The 25,298-nt window shown below is 30.8% G+C and overlaps 4 protein-coding genes across 8 annotated transcripts; 3 read left to right on the forward strand and 1 right to left on the reverse strand.

Annotated features, from left to right (window-relative positions):
* Positions 1–436: 436 nt before the first annotated feature.
* On the forward strand, positions 437–10,210 carry Taf3 (TBP-associated factor 3). Of its 3 annotated transcripts, none has more exons than XM_089083704.1 (11): positions 437–822; positions 1,947–2,118; positions 2,378–2,620; positions 2,728–3,926; positions 4,127–4,720; positions 4,951–5,148; positions 5,218–5,318; positions 5,485–5,732; positions 8,006–8,100; positions 8,785–8,885; positions 9,119–10,210. In XM_089083704.1, the coding sequence occupies exons 2-11, from the start codon at positions 1,953–1,955 to the stop codon at positions 9,252–9,254; spliced, it is 3,081 nt and encodes a 1,026-aa protein (XP_088939830.1). In that variant the 5' UTR covers positions 437–822; positions 1,947–1,952; the 3' UTR covers positions 9,255–10,210. The 3 variants fall into 3 exon arrangements, with proteins under 3 accessions (XP_088939830.1, XP_011637929.2, XP_011637928.2); XM_011639627.3 differs by having other exon boundaries at positions 5,485–5,597; XM_011639626.3 differs by lacking the exon at positions 8,006–8,100 and having other exon boundaries at positions 5,485–5,818.
* Positions 10,211–12,375: 2,165 nt separating this feature from the next.
* On the reverse strand, positions 12,376–14,910 carry Not11 (CCR4-NOT transcription complex subunit 11). Of its 2 annotated transcripts, XM_011639625.2 has the most exons (2): positions 13,407–14,910; positions 12,376–13,305 (listed from the first exon to the last, which is right to left on the reverse strand). In XM_011639625.2, the coding sequence occupies exons 1-2, from the start codon at positions 14,562–14,564 to the stop codon at positions 13,258–13,260; spliced, it is 1,206 nt and encodes a 401-aa protein (XP_011637927.2). In that variant the 5' UTR covers positions 14,565–14,910; the 3' UTR covers positions 12,376–13,257. The 2 variants fall into 2 exon arrangements, with proteins under 2 accessions (XP_011637927.2, XP_011637926.2); XM_011639624.2 differs by having other exon boundaries at positions 12,376–14,910.
* Positions 14,911–16,496: 1,586 nt separating this feature from the next.
* On the forward strand, positions 16,497–21,313 carry LOC105427738 (uncharacterized). 2 transcript variants are annotated; one of them, XM_011639620.3, is made up of 4 exons: positions 16,497–16,723; positions 16,836–17,355; positions 17,653–18,251; positions 18,333–21,313. In XM_011639620.3, exons 2-4 carry the CDS (start codon positions 16,845–16,847, stop codon positions 20,436–20,438), a joined length of 3,216 nt encoding a protein of 1,071 aa, XP_011637922.2. In that variant the 5' UTR covers positions 16,497–16,723; positions 16,836–16,844; the 3' UTR covers positions 20,439–21,313. The 2 variants fall into 2 exon arrangements, with proteins under 2 accessions (XP_011637922.2, XP_011637923.2); XM_011639621.3 differs by lacking the exon at positions 16,497–16,723 and adding an exon at positions 17,535–17,574 and having other exon boundaries at positions 17,253–17,355.
* Positions 21,314–21,627: 314 nt separating this feature from the next.
* Positions 21,628–25,281, forward strand: LOC105427739 (cilia- and flagella-associated protein 91). The gene is given in 9 exon segments (XM_089083741.1): positions 21,628–21,667; positions 21,750–21,850; positions 21,979–22,253; positions 22,449–22,657; positions 22,811–23,162; positions 23,231–23,592; positions 23,743–24,108; positions 24,178–24,455; positions 24,534–25,281. Coding segments are annotated over 7 exon segments (2,256 nt in total). The 5' UTR covers positions 21,628–21,667; positions 21,750–21,850; positions 21,979–21,982; the 3' UTR covers positions 24,952–25,281.
* The last annotated feature ends 17 nt before the right edge of the window (positions 25,282–25,298 follow it).

Here is a 25,298-nt window from a genome sequence, read left to right on the forward strand (position 1 = left end):
ATCCCCATTATCCGTTTTTTAACAATCAACGTTCGGTGTCAAAACACCGGTGTTTGAGGATCTAGGCTTAAGCCAGTGGCACACGATGCTTTTTTTTCTTGCTAGTTTGCTAGCTGGATTCGCGTGCTTGTTGAACTCTTGTCTTCGATTGATATATTTTTTTAGATCCAAAAGAATATACCAATCAGAGACAAGAGCTCAACGAGCAAATCCAGCTAGCAAATCAGCAGGAAAAAAAGCATCGTGTGCCGCTGGCTTTAGTGGCATATGGATGCGATTCGCTTGCTACTATAAATACTTCGAAATATTTGATTAACCAATCAGAACAAAAAATTTTCTGAATTGGCCAATCGAAAGTGCTTCAAAGCATTTGTAGCACCAAGTGGATCGCACCCGCTGTTGCTGGCGTCCACGCTGGCAAATATGCGCGGAAGTTGCAATACTGTTCGCTAGTACTAAATCAGTACGCTGGCGACGCTGTTAGTCTCAGGAAGTTCAAGGAAGACACGGAAATGAGGGAATGGCGACTGCGAGTGGTGTGGTGTACGACACAATTTTGCGTTGTGAGAAAAATGAGCTGCCCTTCATGACTCCGGTTGTCAAATGAAGTTTATAGTTAAGCATGTCGACTATATGACGATCAGGATTAGGAAAATAGCCCAAGGGATATTTTCTCGCCGTCCTGTTTACGACCAAGTGTGGAAACGTCACTTGTCCTCTGTCGTGGCTACTTCCTTGAACCTGTCACGAATTAAAACTACCTCGAAAATACTTGGTTATTATTAGCCCTTGAATTTGCATGAGAACGCGTATCTGTCGACGGTAAGATTTTCATATTTATGATATATGAATCTCTATAATATTGCGACTGTTCCAACTAGCACACTGTTCGTGAGAGATAGCAATAACGGTTAACGATCGTGTAACGGTACAGTTTCTGATGCACAATCATTATACACAATCTTTTTTCCAAGTAGTCACATTTTTATTCTTAAATATCATATATATTGCATTCTGATTGTATTCTGTTTCTGTTATGTTAATTATTACACGTGATTGAGTTATGTCATGTTAATACGTACAGTTTACAGAATACATTAAGCCTTTTTTTTTAGCTGCATTTCTTGTATGATTCATCTTTTCTCTTTTTCTTTTTATTTTGTTAAAAAAAAGAGGGAAGGTGAATTGTGCAAGAAGTTCTAAAGAGAATAGATTTATTGTTTCTAACCTCATTGCCTGATCTCTTTCATAATTGTTGTAACACAGTTTGCTAAATTATCAAAATAAATTATCAGAAAATTTTCTATTAATACATTTACTTTGCTTTTGATGATTATATGTTGAATGTAATATATATGTATATATAAGATGCTGCATAGAAATCGGTACTAAACAGTTATATTTCAAGCAAATGATCCAGATTTGTTTCTCAACATTTTAAACATTAGGAGTTTTAAATGAAGGAATCTCCTATTATAATAAAAACAAAGCATTCAAAATATAAATTTAATTATTTAAGATACCTGGGAATAAGTCTATCTATTTCTTGGAAGTTAAAAATTTTCAATCTATAAATGAATTTTATCTTACATACAAATTCAAGATATCATAAGTTAATTACAGAGTCATATTAGCATCTTAAAATGTTCTTGATAGTCTTAAAATAAGAACAGGTTATGAATACCAACCTGAAATTAAATTAGAAAATATTTCGAGACTAAATATTTGTTCTGAATCACTATAGAATAAATATATAGTAATAAATTTATTTATTGATTATATATTCATGTATATATTGGATGTTGACTCATATCACAAGTATAACTTATGATTGTTATACTTAAATATCTGATTTGATATATTATTGTAATATAACAGATTAAAAAAATGCTGTATTAAAATGAAATTAATTATATTAATTAGAAATATTTTTATAATTTATGCAGGCAAAAATGTCAGCCGAATACAGTCGAAGTGTTTTAAAAATAGTTGTTGCTCAGATCTGCCAGACCATAGGATGGCATTCTATTAATTCTACACCATTAGAATTCCTAGTAGATCTTATGCAGGAATATCTGTTTCGTGTTTCAAAACTCACTCATCAGTATGCAGAAGTTTGTAAGTACTATATTAATTTTGGTAGACATTGTCTTGTATATTATCAGAATGTTTTGTTTCTGATATACATTTTTGAATATAATGAATAAGATTTGAATATATTTTGGAATTATTATATTTTGAAAATTTCTTGCAAATGTTAAGAACTAAATGAATTATTTATTTGTTATATTTGTAGTTATAGTTATATTGACAAATAATAGATAATTCAAATATGTTTCTAGATATTTTGGATTTATGATATTATTATATTTTACAGTGGGAAGAACAGAAGCTAATCTTGATGATTTAGGATTAGCATTTCAATATATGAACATTGATATACAGGAATTAGCAGAATATGTGAAAAATGTAGATTCTATACCATGTGTTGTACAAGTGCCACAATATCCAATTCGACGTGAAAATCATTTAAATTTTTTAAAACCGGGTAGTCGTGAAGTTGTTACAAGATCAGTGCATATACATGAACATTTACCAGCTATGTATCCAGATACGGAAGGTAATGAATTATACTTCCTATATGAAAAAAAACTATAATAACGTAAATATTAATTTATATAAAATATCAATTTGTATTTTTATTTTATTGAGAATATATAATTATAGAGGAGTATGTACCAGATAAGAATGAAAGTTTAATGAATGGCACGACAGACCTGACATCCAATAGTGGGACATCATCAGGCAATTCGAATAATGCATCACCTCATAGAACATCACCACAGGTGGTTTTTAAACGGCCGGGTGATCCAGTATCTTTTGAAAGTCCTATAGTGAAACGGGCGAAAGTTTTGGAGGAAGGCAGACCGTTACGTGAAATAAGCAGTGTTATGATGACTACATCTGGTTTTTTATCACCCGCACGAGAGGGAAAATTACCTGAGGCAAGGACACCACATCAAGTCCGATCAGATTCGCCGCAACCGAGTTCTTATCCAATGGTACCACCTGAATTGAAATATGACAAGAAACCAAAGAAAGTTATAAAGAAAGGCCCAGAAGATCGTAAGCTTGATAAAGAAAACAAGAAGAAGAAAGGCGCGAAGGAATTATTCAAGCCAGACAAAGTTGACGAAAGCAAAGTAAAAAAATTAGTCGGCATGAAGGAACTGGCCAAATTGAAGCCGTTGAAACCAGGAGGTGGTAAAGCGCAGTCTACTACGTTACAAGAACTAACGAGTAGCAGACCATCAACACCGAAGATTGTGTCACCGAAGTCAACCGCCGGTAGTCCGAAGCTATCAAAGACAACACAACCGAAAGTGAAAACCGAAAAGACGATAGATTTGATAGACACTCCTCCTGCCACCGAGAAGAAAGAAGAAACCGTTGACAAGTTGCCATCGGAACCAGATAAACAGAAACTGAATATTTTTAAGAAGATATCGAAACCACGCGAAGAAAAAGATAAAGATAAAGAAACTACGGAGCCGCATAAGTACAAGGATGTCCTTGATTCACGTGAGAATTCGCCAGAGTTGATCATAGATGTCGAGAATGCAGAGAAGCATGTGCACCGTAATGATGCGGATCCGAAAGGAGGACGCGAGGAGAAAAAGACACCTCACACTCCAGATGTGCATATACCACCAGATGGTGATTTAGCGGATGTACAAAGCTCATCTTCGGACGTTTACATATTCGACGATGCTGACATTTCACCGCCAGGTACACCTAGTACACCGAAAACTCCGGAATTGAGTGTTCCCACGGTTCCAGAGCAGAAGCGGAAGAAGAAAGAAAAGAGTGGCAAAAAGAAAGAACCTAAATTGAAGAGTCCAAAACAATGTGTCAGCCCAAAGAAAGTAAGATACGTTACATATTTCAGGATGTTACTCATACATATACATTGTATACAAAAAATGTATGCGACATTTATGGTTTCTTTAATCGATCGCAGAATCAATTTTGTCCCAAATGATAATTTGATTACATGTTACATTCTTTTAATATTTAATTTTCTAATTTTCAATTAATACCTTGTTGATGATTGATTATCTTTCAGATAAAGGTCTCGAATGATACAGCAGAATTAGATTTACCAGATCGGCCCAAAACGCCACAGGCACCTGAACCGCCATTACACAGAGAGCCTACTACTCTTCCACTTCAACTTCCATTCCCCTTTTTCCCTACATTTCCTTCAGCACCTGGTTTAATTCCTCCGATGTTTCCGCGATTTCCGTTGCCGCTTCGAAGTGGTCCAGGTCCTCATCCGGCAATGCCCAATTTACCATTACCGCCGCGTTTTCTCAATCCACCTATAAAGCCCGAAGACTTTCCACTGCCTAAGATTAAACCTGTAGAACGTGAGAAGCCACTGATCCTAACATCGGCTGATTTAGCATCTTCATGGATTCCAAGTGAAAATGAAAAGGCAGACAAAGAGAAGGTGGATAATAAGCTTACGAAAATATCTAAGCAAAACAAAGAATTGCCTTTCATGAAAGTACCTGAGAAGGTACTGCCTGTAGGCGTTGCACCGCCTATAGTGTCTGCACCTGTTGCACCAATCACGCTTCCTACACCACCAGTACCCGTTGTGCAAATGCCACCATCGAAAAATCCTAAAGCTGAAAAAACACAGAAGAATGATATGGTAAATTCAGTAAGAAACCATATCTCATTAAATATCTCGATCATATTTTATTATAATTTTATTTTTTAACAAATATTCTGAAAATCTATCTGTATACCCATGCACGATAATATATTCATTTATATCCATCAATGATGTTACATATAACTACTATATTTTTATCTTAGTTGATTAATCTTACATTTTTATATAAATGCTGTTTTTACATGTATGATATGTAACATTTTTAGAAATCTAAAGAACATAAGAAAGAAAAGAAGGATAAATTGAAAAAAAAGAAGGATAAGAAGGAGAAACACAAAGATAAAGGTGAAAAACTGAAGGAGAAGAAGGAAAAAACTGAGAAACGAGAGAAATTAGAAAAGCTTAAAGAGAAGAAGGAGAAAAAAGAAAAGAAAAAGGAAAAGGATCAAAATAAGAAGAACCTGGTATTTATATAATCTTTTGCTAAAATAATTACATTAAATAACAAGAATAATTATTATGTATCATTTTAGAAGGAAGATAAGAATCCGGAAGCTGTTCCTAAAATAACATTAAAATTAGGTACAGCTTCTCCTAGACCAGCAACTCCAGACAATGCCCCTATGAAGAAAATGTAAGCCAATGAATTTTTGTTATTATCAAATTTTTATTATCGATTAAAAATAATATAAATTTTTATTTAATTTAATTGATTTATTGAAAAAAGAAATTTTTATGTCATATATCAAATCGATACAGATAAGCATAGTACGATTATTTTTTATTTTTTTTTTCTATAGAACTATTAAGCCACTTGTGAAAAAGCCTGATGAAGAAGTCAAGCGGGATCCTAGTCCAGAATTGGCGAAAATATCAGCATTAGTAACACGACCGCCAAAGCAAAAGTCAGCAAGTAAGAAAACAGAGGAGGGAATATTAGATGGAAGCCCTGCTGTTCCTACAGACTCTTTTTCTGCCAATCTTACTAGTGTATCACTTGCATCAGTTCCTCGAGCAAAGAAATCTAACTTCCAAAATCTATCTCAAAGTGAACCAATACTTACACCTCAATTTGACAATCCTCCTAAACTCCCAACCCTCCTAGTGCCGCCACAACAACCACCGTATTATTTTGTAAGTACATTTTTCATATTTGATATTTACATATTGGGGATTATTTGATTTTAGATCAAGATTCAAATTTTTCATGAAAATATTGCAATCTTATAACAAAGAATATCTTTAGTAAATTGACTTTTTGTGATCATCAAATGAAATTATTTATATAGAAAATAATATAATGCTCGGAAATTATTAAGCATATTTTCAAAGCGTAGAAATATTAAGCTATTGTCTAATTATTTTTACGTCTATATAATTTTTCCGAGGTAACATGGAATTGTAAATAATTTTTTATAAGTATAAATAAGTTAATAATATAAATAAACTTTGCAAACAAGTTTTGAAAAATAGATTTATTAAATTTTTGTAGTAAAATGTTTTAACTGTATATAAGTTCGGGAGGATTTATTTTATCACGGTATATCTTTATTGATAACTTATTCTCTGATGATGAACCCAACCCATTCTCAATATTATTTCAAATATAAACCTATCCAAAAATTCCAATTTTCTATTCATGCTATTTATGCATTTACGTCTTGTGGTGACGGTATTATGTTCCCTTTTTTCCTTGAACTACGCTCTCTTTTTTAATATTGTTATGTTGTCCAAATAATGAATGTAGTATATATTCTCTCTTATAGCTATATTTAGACTTACTGTGTGTTTTATGTTGCAATTATTACTTTACTTACTTCCTTTATGTAATGCTCATATTTCTATTTTTTATATTGAGTTTCAAATACTTTTTTATTCTTTTCATAAATTAAATTTTCAATGCTTATTTCGCCATTCTATTTTTACCAATCTATCTTGCAAAACTTATTTTGTACAGAGCTTTTCAGAAAAGATATTTATATTTTTTATAATTAACGAAAGTAAGTAATATCATGCTATACGAAATACATTTAATACATATTGTACGAAAATACAGAAATAAATTTTAGAGAAAGGAAATAATATTTTCTTAAAAGAAAATATTAGTACAATTAATGAATTTAATAATTTGTTAAAACAATTTGTTATTTTTTGCAACATTTTAAATAATAGTAGCTTTCTGAGTAGCTGCAACTTGAGTTTGTCATTTATAGAATTATCATTTATGCAAATATGAATATAATTCTTTATAAAAAAATAAGTAATGTTAACTTAGAAAATTAATTTAATCATGCATTTTAAGAATACGAAAGCATTTATCGTCATCATTTTATCATCCATACATTCAACATAGATCAGCTATAATTCATATATATATATATATATATATATATATATATATATATATATATATATATATATATATATACGCATATAGGTGTACTTGTCTCTTCTTATTATTACAAATTTGAATGATTATATAATATAAATAATTCTAATAGATTTAATGAACAAATACCTGTTTATAATATAAACGCAATGTTGCAAATTCTATTGGCATTGGCAAATATATCATAATTGAAATTAATCGAAATGTTTTTAAAATACAGGATACTATTTTTTTGCTTTTAATATTAATATATGTTTAATGTTTAATTAAAATATTAGTATCAATCTGATGGTATTTACTTTAATTATCAAACTTATATACAAACTTAGAAGTTTGAGTAGTACCAATTACTAATACACAACTTATTTTTAATATTTCTGTACACGCTAAAGAAAGTAATTTCTTTTACAATATATCTATCTTATGTTAATTAATAATAGCTCATGCTTTTTATTAATTTCTCTTCTCTATTTAGCAAAGCAGTCACACTAGTGCATACTTGTATATTCTTTACGTACAAATAGTTACAAGTATAATTAAGACTTGTGCGTTACTTCTAAATTTGCCGCTTGATTGTTGACTAAGTAGCATTAGAGAGCATGCATTTTTTAAGTTAAGTTACTAATGTGTAACTATTGTCATATTTTCTATTTTTAAACTTTATGAGAATTTATCAGATTTAAGATTAACATTAAGATATAATGATAAAAGAATAGTTTTTCTTGTTCATTTCTTTTTATTTAAAACGATACATTTGCACGGCAATCATATATATAGTTTTATTAATAAAATATTAATCAGCAAAGAGAATATTAAAAAGATAATGTAACAGAATATAAAATCAAATCGTTGCATGAAATTTGCACGTTGCGTAAAAAGAAATTAGCATGAAAGACCCGTTAGGAATATAACCGACGGTTTTAACGGTACAGAGGTGAAAGCAGATCCAGTTCCTAAAAAGGACGATGCTAAAGAAGACAAAGAGAATGGCAGGAACATGTTGCCTACAACACCAACCACTACTGTGGTGAGTACGCTTTACACCTCTTTTAAAGAACATTGCAAAGCATTTTTCTGTGCGCCGGTGCTATGGATAAATTGATTTTTATATTTCATGACACACTAGTTATGACACGATGTGTTGTCACATTATAAAAATATAAATACAGAAATAATGCATTCGCAAACTACTATTTTACTAGGACCGATTTAGATAAAATGTTAGGATGTAATATTAATAATTTTAAAATATGTGTGTTAATTGGATAATAAAAAGAAGAGACAAGTTTAGAGTTCTCCGATCCATACTATCATAAATCATTGTTTCATTGAAATATATATATATATATATCATGCATTATTTAAAGTTTTTATAACTTTTACAGCAATTTATAAGAAAAAACACTATGATATGGTATTACATCTTGTTATTCTTAAAATATTTTTTTCTTAATAAGAGAGAATATATATGTTCATGGACAGCATGACAAAATATCTTGACACGCATTGAAAATATCTTCACTGGCTAATTCTTGCAGAGTTAGTACGTTGTTGAGAAACTTCAATATATTCTATCAAAATAAACAATTGAATGAATTCATTCTTGGTAAATAGTCGAATAATTTTCCAAAACTTCAGAGCGAATTCGTCAGAGATGGGTTGGGTTAGAAAAATTTCTAGAATTCTGTTTATCCTGAGATGAGTGTTACAGGATCGTGGAGGTCGTCAGGTTTGGATATGTCCTGCATGTGGCAATCAGGATGACGGTTCTCCAATGATCGGTTGCGATGATTGCGACGCGTGGTATCACTGGTAAATAACTTGTTATATTTAATAGTATAAGTGTTAGAATTAGATTAAATCAAAACTTGTACTTGAAAACTTTAGTCTCTTTAAGAAAAAGAAATGAAGAGAGAAATAGTTAAAAATAAAACTGCAATTGAGAGAGAAAGTGCATTTTAATAGGAAAATATAAGTGTACATTTACCTGCAAAAAGCTATAATAATTAAATAGCATTAAATTAATAATATTTCTTATATTTTAGGGTGTGTGTTGGTATGCAGGTTCCACCGGCTGAAGACGAAGATTGGTATTGTCGCTTCTGTATAGCGAAAAAGCAGGAATTACTCCATGATAAGAAGAAGAAAAAACGAAAAAAGAAAGTGAAAGTAACGGCCTAGTATAAGTCAACCGGGTCTAATTGTATGAGACCCGGTGTTATTATACCAAGTATTACCAAAGTCAAAGCGAAAGAAAACAAAAGTGGTGTTAAAAGCATGAAAATGAAAAAAGTGCCTAAAGGCGATGTTAAGATGCAAATGAAAGGAAAATCGATAATGGCTAAAGCAACAAAAGCTACAAAGAATGTAGTGAAAATGAAGACTGTAAAAAAGAAATAGAAAATTCTTATAACATACAATGTAATTTAGATAGCAGAAATTGTATTTTGTAAATTATGAGATAAATGTAAATAATTGTTCTATACCAGCCATCTGTTTTGGTATTCCATGCTTGGTATTAACAATGTTTATCGTTATATTTGGCGTTTAGTTATCAAAAAATGTATGTATATATGTGTATATGTGCGCATGATGCGTGCATATGTGTATATGTATATGTGCATGTATGCATGTATTTTTTATATATATAGAATAAGAGAAGGGAGAGAAAAAGAGAGAAAGGAAAAACATGCATACACATATTTTCTTAATAATTAAACGTTGATAAACATCGTTAATATATATATTAGTGATATTTATATGTACATATATAATATATATATTAGTGATATCAAATATTGTTAATGGAATATCTCTGCTGGTTCTGAACAAATCTTTGGTTTTCTACTTTATACATGTTTATATATTGTAGCATGTGCATTGTGTAGTTTTTTGCACAGTGTATAACAAATTTGTAGTATATTTTCTTAGCTCTATTCAAATCACATTTTTCTCTTATGCTATATTGGCAGATTTAATATAGAGGATTTCACAAAATATAAAATAATATCCGTTTTTTTATATATATTACATGAATTAATTATATATAAGATGATCCCAATGAGTCGAGTTCTAATTATCAATCAAATTTACAAAATTAAATGTTTTACAGATATACACTAATAAAATTATGGAAATTTTTTGCATTCTTTATTTTTTTTATAATTGTAATATAAAATTGCTTTCTTAATCATTGCTAATATTTAACAAAAAAAGCGAAATGTTACCTTTTTTAATAATTTCTTGAAATTATGAGTGCGGTCCACTTGGTGCTACAAATACTTCAAAGTGTTTGATTGACCAATCAGAATAAAGAATTTTATGAATTGTTCAATCAAAAAATGCTTCAAAACATTTGTAACGCCAAATGGATCGCACCTTATGATACTCTTTGTAAATTGTATTTAGTACATTATTATATTATATAAGGTAAAAATGTAATTAATATTAATATTAATATTAATATTAATAAACAATCAATGTAAAAACCGAGAATGTGTTCAACGAACACAATATAATAGATGGCATTAATCGACAAACAGGATTTTAGACGAGATCTAAGATTCCATCTGCCGAATATGCTAATTTTTATATTATTGATATAAAAGTAATTTTACATTAAAAAAATTTTATATTAGAGAAAATAAAAAATACATATTCAATAAAAACTATCATTTAAATAATTATTTTAAGTAAAAAATAATTATAATTAAGACAAAACTTAAACCTGCAACTTAATTGTGAATCACATAGTTCATAAATATTGGAATTGACAGAGTGACAAAAATATTATCTCAGTGAGCGTCTCTTTTCAAATATTTAGGAAAATTTTATAGATACGTAAATATCATTTTTCAATAATGTTTAAATAAAATTTTCAATATTGACATATAGATATTTTCATAAATATTTTAATAAAATCTAATAATTTTCTTTCGATTATTAACCTTAATTTTTTTTAATTTTTACGATTATATAATCAAGACAATTGCTAAATTGATTAAATATTTATATTTATTTATAAGTAAATATTAATATTTATTTATAAGTAAGTTTTTATAAGTAATAAATAATTTAAAAACTATTTCAAAATAAAAAGAAGTAAATATAATTCGGCTAATATAAAGAAATGCTTTGATAGTGTGTAAAGCATGTCGCGCTTACACGTACGCGCGCGCGCGCGCGCACACACACACACACACACACAGAGAGAGAGAGAGTCATAATTGAATAAAAAATCAGCAACGATTTCATATGTAGATGAAGAATAGAAACTTATAATGGTGAAATTTTATTTTTGAGTACTCGAAGATTTCTATTAATATGTTATATTAAATAGTACTCAAAAACTTGTAACAGATTTAAAAAAGATACACCTTTTACAAGTAATTGGTTCTTATTAAATAATGTATCTATATATATATATATGTGTGTGTGTGTGTGTGTGTGTGTGTGTGTGTGTGTGTGTGTGTATATATATTTATATATTTATATTTATATATATTTACAATATTAATTTTCTTTAAATATAATATTTATAAATATTTTTATTTTTATTTTTCAAAAATTTACAATCGATTAATAATATAATAATTTAATAATATAATAATTTTTCTTTAAACTTATAATATTTATTGCTTACATTGTTGACATTAATCTTTTTAAATAATTGATTATTTTCATACGTATTAATAAAAATCATTTTAACTTCAAATCATTTACATAATTGAGATCGTTACTTTAATAACGCGGTAATAATTATTACTAGCTATACTATATACTTGATTTTTTTATTGATGTGCATGTGTGTGTGTGTGTGTGTGTGTGTGTGTAAAAATAATTGTAACTGGACATACACATCAATTTGAAAATAAAATCAACAATCTACTTTGATAGCGATTTTAATGTTATGCTAGCAGTCACTTCATTATAATTTATGTATTAATAATTTATAATATTATAATTGTGTTGCATATAAAATGTAAAATATTATGTAATTTTGTAAGGTGTTTGTAGTATAAATCGTAAGCTTATAAGGATAATTTGAAAATAAAATTGTCTTTTGAATCAATAACAGCAATAAGGTACGCCAATTCTTAGTAAGAATTTTATCAATGATATACACTGATTGAAGTATTATAAATTATTTAATTTTATCTATAAAAATGATTAAAAAAACATTGTTCCAATGGATTTGGGGATCATTTGGGGATGGGATTATATATTGATTACCCCGTTTATGCAACATATTAGATCATAACAGATCACAATGGGCATTTCTCATGTCGATATTTGTAATAGATTGTGAAATTTATATATATTACTTTATTGTACCTATATTTGATTATACAATATAACAGATTTTCACATATTCTTCTTTTATAAACATAATTTTATGAATATTAAAGTTTATCGATTACAAATCAATCAATATTGCAAAATGTACATACATATTAATAAACAAGATATTTATGTAGAAAACGCGTGTGAAATTGCATACAACAGCTATATGTACTGTATAATTCAATTTCTTTGTACTTGAAGTCTGAAGTATGATAGGTATAAATGTATATAAAAATTTTACAATTAAAAATTTATTATTTATATAAGTAAGGCATTTATTTATTACAAGATAGATACTATTTTATATTGAACATGTTCAATATAGAAAACCATTAAAAATTTGAAATTAGAAATATTCTATGCGAATATATTATTCTGAATCCTTCATATATATATATATATATATATATATATATATATATATATATGTATATATAACAAATTTGAATAATTTATATTTACGTACAACATCATATAAATCAAAATCATTTAAATTTTCCTACGATTTTTTCCTTCAAACACATTTTTTGATGTGTCTTGTTGAGTAATTTTTTTTACATATAATTAATTTGCGAAATTATCATCTACTTATAATAAAACTTAACTTATAATCCTACAAAATATTGATTTCCAATACAGAGGATACGATATTTAAAACATGTATTCTTAAATAATCACATTTCATACCAAATTTAATTATCTAAACAATGATAATCTTTCAATTAATAAATATTTTTTCGATGTGAATGTCTTAAACATCTACAAGTCATATAGCATATTTTAACAAATATCTGTTTTATTTTTTGTGGGTGGAGCATTAAGTCCACCAGTATCACCAGACTCAAGTTGTTTTAGAAGCCGAAATAATGCAGCAGCTTCCCTGATACGACTGAATTCAACACAAAATGCTTGAATCTCGATAAATAATTCTTGCACATTTATGATCTTGTTTCTTATTAAGGATTGTAGAAACACACAAACAAGTCTTACCAATCGATTCTGCATGTAACGATCTTTGATAGTTTCGCAAGTGGATATACAATTGCTGATATATAAATGTACAAATTCCGTAGGTAAGTCCACTGTGGTAGTTAATCTATTCACAACCTCCATGGAGTGAAGGGACATTTCCATGTTTACTAAGACGCTAAAATATTCTGTAATCTGGCTAGATTGCATCAACTTCAGTAGAACTTCAATAGCGATTAGAGGATTATTCTCAACCAGATCTGGTAGTTTGGGAGGTGTGAGTCCAATATGATAAACAAGCTTAGGATCCTTGTCCAGCTCATTGATTAGATGTTGCTGTTGCGCCAGTGTTAGAACGTTCTTAAAAGCTTTGCCCATGAGTTTACGTGCTTCCGCACTAGCACAATTTGATACACACATACTGGTGTCATATTCAATGGTAAATTGAGCCGGTTCCGTGACGTGGAGCCAAGCTATTTCATTCATGGAATGATAAATCGGTGGTGCGAGTCTCAGAAATTCGGGACGGTAGCTTTGCCTGTATAAAGGCGGATCGCCAGTGGTGAGGGTTTCTAGCACGTTTCTCGCAGTAGTTTTGTCATGCTCCACCACTTTGGAATGATCCATATCGGGTAATATTATAGGATTCCCGCATCTGCTAACCGACGGCAGTTCGGACTGATGTTCTGCTAGCTGCAATTGCAGACTGGTCAGGTCGATAGATGGTACAGTGGCGAATGAGAATTCGTCCACGATCTGCCGCGGTGTCTTCTTCATAACATCTTTCTGATTGTATCCCAGCAAGTTGACAAGCAAATTCTTTTCGCAATTAGATAGGAACGGTATGTGACCTGTATGACTAGACGGTCTTGCATTTCCGTTATTGGTGTCTTCCTGTGGCTTCAATACCTGTACAAATACAGAGGCAAAAGGCGTGGAAGCTAATGATTCGCCACGGTACAGATCATACAACAATGTCAATGCTACGACTCGCTGAGTATGTTTGGGCAGCAGATCGACGTGCTGCAAGTGCAGCAATAGTGCCATGCCCACCTTGAAGCGATCCTCTTTAGAAAAGCTCTGATGCAATTGACTGCAAAGACTTTCCAAACTGATTTCCAGGTTCTCCTCGTCGAGGAGTTCCATCAGTTTTAAGAGATCTTTTGGAGCGAGTGCCATCTTCGCTATCTTAAGAATTAAATATCTGTGATCTACGCCCCTCCTCTGACGAGATCCTTTATTCTATCATCATGTTATCATATATTTTAACAAAACTGTCTTTCACGTAGATATGTCACATACATTTACGGCGAGAAAATCTGCAGACGGATGTTGAGGTTAACTCTTCTATCAGAGTTATGGTGAAACCAGGTGAAACAATCTACAGAAATCGTGGACCAGTTGGTCCAGCTGTAGGTTGTAAACAATATAGACTGAAGTTTTTCATCTATTCTCTCTCGTTATCGTGTACTCGTTTACTTGCACTTCTCAATACTTTTGTATCTCATGCAAGATGGATATACATATAAAGTCTGTTCCTTCATTGGACTGTATTAAAATTTTTTTCTCACTTTCACTAAATTTCAAACATAGGGCAGTATTTATAGACAGTTCTTATATTTAAGATCGTCTTAAGATTACATTTCAGCCAATAAAATATAACGATAATAAACGATAATAAAAAATAATACAATTTTGTATAAAAATTTTATTTAATTTTATTTATTTAATTTTATTTATTTATATCAATTAATTACATAGTGTAAGAATAATGAATTGAAATTATTTGGCTGACTATCAAATAATTAAACTTTTAAATTCGACAATTTTTAAATAAAATTCGACAATTTTTAAATAAATGATTTCAAAAAAGGAAATTACTTAAAAAATCGTAAATTATAACTTTATAAAGCCGTTCTCGCCATCTCTTAATTGGCCAATTATTCCATTGAAATTGATCAATCACATTAGTCAAATGGTTAATTTCGCAATGTGATTGGTCAATTCTAGAGACTCTATAATCAAAGACTGGCCACGAAAAGGCAACTTTTGATTGGTCCGTCATCTTTTGACTATTCCCACTTATTTTCAAATACATTAACTACATTAATCTTAAATTGTAATATTATAATTTAAAAACATAAGCATTTTAAAGGTAATAAAATGTGTATATTTATAAAACTTTATTTTACATAATTATATTACTAATTTATTAATATATATCCTTTAATTTTAACAATTTTAAATTTATTTATTTTTTTTTTCGCTATTTATCTTTTTCAATACAAGAACAAAAATTAATATAATACTATTATACTACTGTTACACTATAATATTTTTAACTTTTTGATACACAATTATCAAAACGATCCTTTGTGAAATCAGTACATTGATAGAGTATATTTATAAAGTTAGCGTAACGAAAGAATCCATCGCGGAAAAGTGTCAACAATAAACTTCGAATTTCGAAAGATGCAAGTATTGATATCATACCTTTTTTTAGAAAGGATTATTATACATATTTATTATTATTATAAACAAACTTTATTACAATATAAAATAAAATTTAAGTAAAAAAATGAATATCCATTCATTTTTTATATTGATTTATCACAATTAATTAATTTATGACTATATTTTGTAATTTTAGTATCTCTATTATTTAATAATATATTATCACGCTTTCCACGTGTTTAATACACATGCACAATACACTTAAATCAATGCACATGCAAAGTAAAAAATATTGCTATGGATTAGAGTGAGATTGTGTATATTTCTTTCACTCTAATCAAAACACATTATTAATTAGAGTGAGATGGTGTATTTTTCTTTCTTTCTCGTAGGATTTAGCCAAAACATGGCGGATCAGAGTCTCTGATTGGCGGATCAGAGTTGTGGCCAGTCTTTGATTATAATATCTCTATTCAATTCCAATGGAATAATCGGCCGATTAATTTATCTGAGATAATGAGATTGATCTATATGAATCTATTTTTTCTTGATATTTATTGCCGGAAAATATATAGTCTGTCGTATGTACAAATTATAGATTTTCTGAACCGACCTCCCTAGAAATATAGTGACCTAGTTATTTCGTGTCATTATATCTAGAAAATTACAGTGACACACTGGATAAACACTTGAGTAAATATTGTGTTAATACGCTTGGTATTTTATTTGTATACATTTTTTAATCGACAGAAACTGCAGTATGATATTTCCTTGAAAATCGGTAAGAATATATGCGTGAGAATTGAAGTCATATTTGAAAAAGCATATATCTGAGCGTATATTCTGCATATTCTGAGTGTATTTAAAAAGTTAGACATTTCCAGGTATACATATATGTTTTTAATTTTGCAAGATTTCTGCTAATACTTCAGCCCGGTTAACATTATTCGGTTTGTAGTCTGTGAATTGTTTTCTTTTGACTTTCAAATTCTGTAGGTGTAAAGAATGGCAGCGGTATATCCGACTCTGCCAAAACTGGCGGTCAGAGACAATTTGGATGACGATGATCTCACTGACATTGATGACGAAGTGTTCATAAGGGATGGCAGAAACGGTGGATTGAAATTAGACGACGATGGCGGAGTAAAACGGCCTCTGATGGCACCTCGCAGAAAATGCAAAAAATCCTGCAGCTTTCAGAACCACAAGGTTCCATATAAGGCATTTCTTGTGCCATTGTGCTATGGAATTACAGCGCTGATTATAGTATTAGGCTTAATTATACTCTGTATATTTACTGCGAATATATTTCCAATGCCGTTAACTATATTAAAAAATTGGCTATCGCATGAGTCAACAAAAACTACAAATGAATCCAAGATAATTTCCTGTACTTCTCTCTCATCCAAAGTTTTGTGGGCCAGATCATTGCCAAAGTTAACATCTGAGGCACCACTAAGAAGTAACGATGTTAACTCTGATGGAATTGAAGATATTATTGTGGGATTTAGCACAGGTAGAGAATGAATGTAGACTTGTACAAATGTTTTCTTTTTTTTGTGATTGGTTATTTCAATATTTTCCTGGTTTTTTTTGTATAATGTTTATAATTTGCAATTTGTTTTCTACATGCCATTATACTATGTTGCATTGTGATTTTCAAGTAACTATTTTTATTTTGTTTGCCTCTTACAGACTTTTGGTTTCACAGTTACATGTTTCTTAACAATCTAAGGTGAATAATAAATGTTATTTTATGATTAGATTGTTAATTTAATCAACCATTGTAACAGTTATTAATTTACAAATTTAGATGTGGATATAATGGATGATCCAGAATATGCCTGTGTTATATATTTCGGGAATCAAACACCATGTCTAGGTGGTGTACTAGCATTGAACGGAAAAACGGGTGATCTCATCTGGACACATTGGACTGCCCATAAAATATTTTCTGTTCACTGTGATGCAGATTTGACGAGCGACAACATCAAAGATTGTATCATATCTGGACGTGGTGGGATATTGCAAGCCATTCATGGTCACGATGGTTCTAAGATATGGGAGATACCAATTCAAGATCCAGCAATGTCTTCGGAGCAACAGAGAATTTTGGATGTTTATGATGCAAGATTTATACCTGATATGGATGGTGATAGTGTTGCTGACATAACAGCATCGCATGTTGTGCAATCAGACAATATCCAAACGAGCAACATACTTATGATATCGGGAAGAAGTGGAGATGTCATACGCAGTATTAATTTACCAGATACAGAACAGCTATTTATAGCACCGCAAATCATGGTACATCCCGATGGAGAAAACATATTTGTTCTGACTACAACCAGTCAGCAAGATGCTGGTGGACTGTACATAGTGTCTCAAGCTAATGTATTTTATGGTGATTTGGTATGTAATCGTGTAACGCAGAAAATTTATATTAAGTTTCAATATTATCATTAATTATTTCTTTGGATATTTTTATTACAGCAATTACGAAAGCTCAGTTACAATACCGATAAAGGTGCATTATTGCCACCGATCCTAATCGATATTACGTCAGATGGAATCGTAGATATTGTCGCCGCTATGTTCAATTCTACAATTATAGCGTACAATGGATCCTCATTTGAACCTATTTGGAATTATACAGTCCCCGACTCTGAAGTAATTAGCATCCCCATTCCCGGTTATTATAATGATGACGATATACCAGACTTTATGGTGAAGCATCAGATAGGCGCTGGTTTGTCCACGTACTATTATACTGTGGCTACAGTCGTAGACGGTCGTAATGGACAACCTTTGCTCGAAAAACCGATGGAGGACAGCTTGAGTGGACAAATGTCTGGATTGTCAATCACCGTCGATGGATTCGGTAACGATTGGTTTTTACATTGGTCCACTGACTGTTTAAACTATGAAGGTGTCAAGGAGAAATATCAATTTTTAAAAGGCCAGAGTCCTATATCACAAACGCGCATCGATCTCTGTCGTTTGAGGTTCAATTCGACGCTCACCATGAGATTGTTAGCCCTGAGTCAACACGTTGGTCCACCCGGACAATCATTATATTATTCAGAGGAATGGAAGTCAGTAGAATTCAATAATTCAAACGAGTTACGTAACATACCGCTTGTTTCCGAAAGGTCACCGAGAATCCATAAGAATCACCGGAAAAATAGTATTTTTAAGCACAAAAATAATTTACTCGAAGAGATTGGTAAATATGAACCGGCTGCGGTATACGAAAATTTTGATGAATTTAAGAGCCATAAGAAACACAATCCTGAAGATAATATCGAGGAGAATTTAGATGTAGATCGAGAGTGGAAGTCGGATAATAACAAATGGACAGAAGATGATATACAGTCGGATAAAGAGTACGATGGTCTATACGGAAGTGATAATGGTAATAACGAAGATGGACAAGAGAGCGATTATCCGCAAACTGAAATGCGAGAGCAGAGGAGTATCATCAGTGTAGATAAAGATTCGATGAATACTTCTCGTGAAGGACCCATTTCCAAAGAAATTAACAATTACTCGACACCTGTATCGATCCAACGTAATTTGCGATTGAACACTGAGAATATTAATCTAGGAAAAAAGAGAAAAATTAAAGAAATTAATGATAAAAAAAATGTCTCGGTGAACAAAGTTGATACAATGAATGTATCTATGACGTCAACTTCAAGTTTTGAAGATGAATTGTCATCAACTATGACGAACAATGATTCAAATATCGAAAGGACAACACAGAGTGCATTAAATACATCAGTTCTCACAAGCGAATTAGAAATCGAGAATATAAATACTGAATTGCCAGAAGACACACGTACTGAAACATTAAATGTTACAAAAATAATCATCAATCATCAAAATACAACTTCTGCTATTAAGAAAATCGATGTGGCAAAGCGAAGACAGATTTATAAACCTATTTTCTCCAACATTGTCCAAGACGCGGACGATGACGCTAGTATAGAAAAGGTGTTTAAACGAGAATCATTGAAAAATCAAAATAAAGGCAAGATTAGAAAAAAGCCATCGATAACCGACAAAGATTTTAAAATACGGCAAAGGCGAAGAACTAAACGAAACTCCGAAACTGATGATCGGTCAAGCGGTATTAATGGTATTCAGATGCAGCCGCCAACCGGTATTCTCTTACCATCTATCGCTGAATCCACAGAAAAAACTTCAGTGGACTTAGTATTCTCTACATTCTGGCTGCCGTCATCCGAGACGCCTGTGATCTTATCTCAAGCTGATCAGGAGTGCATTCGTAGAAAGAAAACATTATTAGGGAATAAATTACGGTATATGAAGGAAAGTGAAATCATAAGTGACTGCTTATCCGAACGAGATGTTGATTATAGATTGTATCAAGAATCAATGGATAGAGAAAATATCAAAATAAGATTTGCGTTTGGTCAAATGACAATATACAGAATGAAGCTGGAATGCGTATGCCCAGAAGATATGTTACCTAATCAAACATGCAAAAATATTTCGCTACATCAGAGCTGGCCTGAGCATCTAGGTTCTTTTGGAAATGGTTATTTTAAACCATTACGCAGATTAAATGTCTAAAGAAACTACGAGATCCTATTGAATGAATTATTAAGAAAACTTTTTTATTGCAATATTCTCTAATAGAATCGTTAATGATTAATGGAATTAAAAAATTCTCAAAAAGCGCACTGTTTGTAAAAGCATACAGTAATGATCGTAATTTTAATCAATTGTTATATAAAAGTAATTTATATTAACATATGCGATTTTTTTTATGAAAGGAAACATATACGTATTTGTATATATAAGAATTATTGTTGCAATTGCAATTAAAACTTTTATTGTCTACTTTAAAAAAAAATCACTATGTAACTATAATTTCTATTAATTATTTACTGATAATTAAACATTTTTATAGAATGTAGTTGCGAATTAAAAGATAATTGTACGTGCCAAAGCTAATTTCAGTTTTGTTTATAAATATATATTTTGAATTTTATCACAATTTACAATTGTATAGAAATTGTTATTCTAATTAATGTTGAAAATATATGTTATATTAATAATAATTTAAATATAATGTCTATGAGGTATCCATATGAATTAAAATATTAATCATATATATACATATATAATATGTTATTACATATTGATAATCAAAGTTTATGTAACTATATAGAGTCTAATACCAATGTATGTTAATTGTATCCGCGGATACAAATTATCTATATGAAGCTAAGATAAAAGATATGTTCCTGATGTTATTGATTTATATGAATTCTTATACGTATTTCCCATAGAAAATGAGAATAATTCATTACATAAAGTTTATGAATAATATTGCTATTTCTAAAGATTCATTATGTTTGCAGGATATAACATATGTAAACATTTGATCACTGTTAAGTGTAACACAAGTATCCGAAAAATATAAAATATACATTAATCAATTATTAATGTTGACATTTATTCTTCCCGTATATTTTTGCTGCTATGGAATACTGTTTGATCGATATTGGATTATCAAGACGGTTACTCGGACGTGACAGACATTTTATTCCTATGACTTTCGAAAGAATAAGATAAACCAGATATTTTAAATAAAATAATAAGTCGCAATTAAGTACATTGCAAATTATGGCGAAAGGAGGCGTGAAATGTCGTAAGATATATATGTCATATAAGTTTAACAGTTAACTGTTAAGTAACAATTTTTTGATGATGCGTTAGCAGACCACACTTACACTGTATGCAGTAGCAACAATCGTCCTTTCAGATCCTCCAATGCTCAAAAAACCAGTTTATTTGTAAGTATTTGTTAATATGATCTTGAATGAATATATTGCAGCTTCTCCTCAATTAATAAATTTGCCAACATTCATATTTCAGAAGACAAATAAGTGTTCTGAAGATCTAGATAGAAAGTTTCAAGATTACAGGAATGATTGCTCAAGACGATACAAGTTATGCAGTTATTCTTTAAATCTTGGGTAAGCCTTCATTTATCATTTTTATTTTAAAAATAGTTTTTTTCTGTTTCGACTCCTCGTTGAGTTTCATAAATTTTAGATATCATTCTTTTATATAGAGATTAATCGAAAAACTTCAATTCTTACAGAAGAATGGCTGTACGAGGTAAAACAATCGGAATCATTGGCGGAGATACATGTAAGCATTTTCGAAAACCTTTGGTTATATCGAAAATACAAACTGCGGACACTCCACGTTGTTTGAAACACAAGGCTCTAAGTGAAATTCTACAAACTGTACAGAGACGATATTACACCGCATCCCCTAAATCGGAGCCATACAAAAATGCAGAAACGCAAACGGATTACAGAGAGAGCGAGGCGCAAACCGAACCTTGGGAGCCACCATGCAAAATTATTTCAGGTAACAAAAATCACATTGTGAATTACATTAATATAACAACAATTGTAATTATATGTTATATTTTGATTGAATAAATCAATTAAAAAATTAAAATCTTGAAAGAAAATCACGAGGAAGAGATAAAGTTGATGAAGATGCCAATGTTCTTCAAATCAAGAGAGAACTTTAATAAAGATATTTTAATTTTTCATTCAGGTCACAATCCGGAAATATTGACGCTGGCTCATCTTACTTGGAAGCATGGATTACCCGCGGGTATCCATGAGGTGCATGTGATCAATAGAATGAGAATGAAAAGAGCTTGGGAGGCTGTTCTACCACCGATGGATACAGCGGCCAACATAAAAATGAGAAATTCGATAATAACGGCTTTAGAGATAGACGAATGGGCATTTCGGGAGTCGGTAAGTACTTCAAGACATAAAGAAGAATTTTCTGTAACGTAATAATTGTACTTTATCTTCCTTTAACTAATGTAGCTTACATAATCAAAATCTCCTACTTAATACATCCATGTTTTTTTTTTTTTTTTTTTTTTTAATTATATCTTACTTTAGGAGATTCAGTTCATAATGGATTTACGTCTGAATCTGATGAGGGATCTTCTACAAAGTCGTGAGTCGGAGTATAAAGAGAAAGTGCAGGGTCGTTTCAGTAGACTCGAGAAAAAGTTGAGGAAACGTCGGGACAACCAAGTTAGGACCATTAGACATAATCTTACGCGAGATCTGCGAAAATTACGCAAAAAGCATCACGATAGGCAGAAGCCTCATAAACCTGATATAATCGAACGACACATTGATCCCAGATCTGATTTGTATGCGTTGCAAATGCGTTTTGGTGAATATCCTCAGAGACGACATGAAATTCTTTCGCAAGAGCGATTCTTAAGCGAATGCCATATCGAGCGTGAGTACATTCGATTATAATTAATACTACTAATTGCTATTACTTATCTCCTTGCAATTTTTATTTAGAGAAAGAAAAGGAAGAAGATACAACGCTCAGTTGGTTGCCGGCCATTGAAGAATCGAAAGCGACTAAACGCGGGCCTAAACCGAGAGATATTTGCATACGAGAAACCAGGTGGACGGAGGAAAAATTGAAGCAGCTTCATTCTGATCTGAAAGCCATTCGGATGAATGTTAAATCCGTAGATGTAGGTCTAACATTAACGAAACGTAATCACAAACAGCCGGATTTACCTATTACACCACACAGGTCGGATGTATGGAATAATAAGCAGACACAACAGGAGAAGCCTGCTATATTTATTCAGAAATTGATTAAAGGCAGAGCGATACAACACATGGTAAAATATAAATCAAATTATTCATGTGTATTTCGAAGAAACATAATAAAAATCCTAATGAGCTACGTTTTTATCGTACAATAAACGATAGAAAGCACAATAAAACTGCATATTTTACCGATATATAAAGAACGCAATAGATACAAAGAATTGCAATTGTCTCAGGCGCTCGAACAGCAGGAAAACCATGATGATCAACTGGAAAACCATGATGATCAACTGGAAAACCATGATGATCAACTGGAAAACCATGATGAACATGCATATATGATCAATTTGCAGCGATTACAGGATGATCAATCAATACAAGAAAATCAATCAATACAGGAAGATCAAACTATACAGGAAGATCAAACGATACAGGAAGATCAAACGATACAGGAAGATCAAGCGATACAGGAAGATCAAGTGATACAGGAAGATCAAACAGAAGAAGGTCTATTAATACAGGAAGATCAATTAATACATGAAGACCGTTTACGTGAGATTCTTAATTCTTTAGAAGGGAAGATAGTCCGTGGGATGTTAGATTTCCTCAACAAAGTAAGTTTTGTAATTTTTATCGGAATAGTTCATTCGAATATAAATAATAAATATTTCTCTCATCCACAGGAGTTGGTGAAATTGGAGGACGAACGTAAAGCTCACGCTTTTGCCTTGCTTGCCGAAAGAGAAAGATATATGAAAGAAGCCGCTGAGGACAAACGTCAGCTGGAACATAATCGACAACAAGAATTTGATGAAATGTTCAAACAAATTGTAAAAATAAATCAGGACTCGGTAGAAGCTTATTTGGAGGATATTATAAGGGAAGGAATTGATTGGATATCCGAAAAAGCAACCAAAGAACACATCCCAGAACTTTGCAACAAAATGGATGCCATAGAAAAGTAAGATATGTATTAATAATTAATAAGTATAAAAATTATTTCATTGAAATGACATGTAAAATGGTAATATTTTTGTAGCGCCGATAATTTGGCAGACGAGGACTTGATAGCGGACATGATTTATAATCTTGTTTTACCTGTAGTGGAAAAATATAACACGAGAAGAAAAATTCGCGACCAACTACAAAGTTATATAAAAAATGCATATTTACCAATTTATAAGAAAATTTTGGATTTGCCATCTGTCGAACCATCACAAGTCACGGATCAAGAAGCTTGCGTAAAAAATGTAGATATGCAAATTATTGATAAAGATTGACGATCTATCAACCTATGTCATTCATTTTTCACACGCATTTAAAAAAAATGTTTATTTTTCCAGGAACAAGATATTGAGGCAGAAGAAATAGAACTCCCGATCCGCGAAACAGAAGATGAAACGAGAGTAGATTCAGAAATCGACTCACAAAGCGATTCTTCTACGAAAGCTCAGTAATTTGAAATATTACTTTGATTTTTTATAAAAATTTTTATATTTTTTTAATAATTAATTCGAATAATGAAAGTAAATTATTAATTGTAGTAATGTATTGCAAAAAATGACATAAAATTTGTCTATGAAACTTGGTGAACGTATTCATACCTAATTATGTGAATACAAATTCATAAATATATTAATCTTCTAATTTATTATAAAATGTTTCCATCATACATCTTGAAATTCTACATTAAATTATTATCCATTAATTAAATTATTATCCCATATTATCTTTCCAATAATAATTGATTATATCTATGCAAATAAATTCAGTCTATATATATACTGTATTTCGACAAGTATTT

This window comes from Pogonomyrmex barbatus, unplaced genomic scaffold, assembly GCF_055798465.1.
Source record: "Pogonomyrmex barbatus isolate J1 unplaced genomic scaffold, ASM5579846v1 scaffold8, whole genome shotgun sequence".
Taxonomy (NCBI): Eukaryota; Metazoa; Arthropoda; class Insecta; order Hymenoptera; family Formicidae; genus Pogonomyrmex; species Pogonomyrmex barbatus.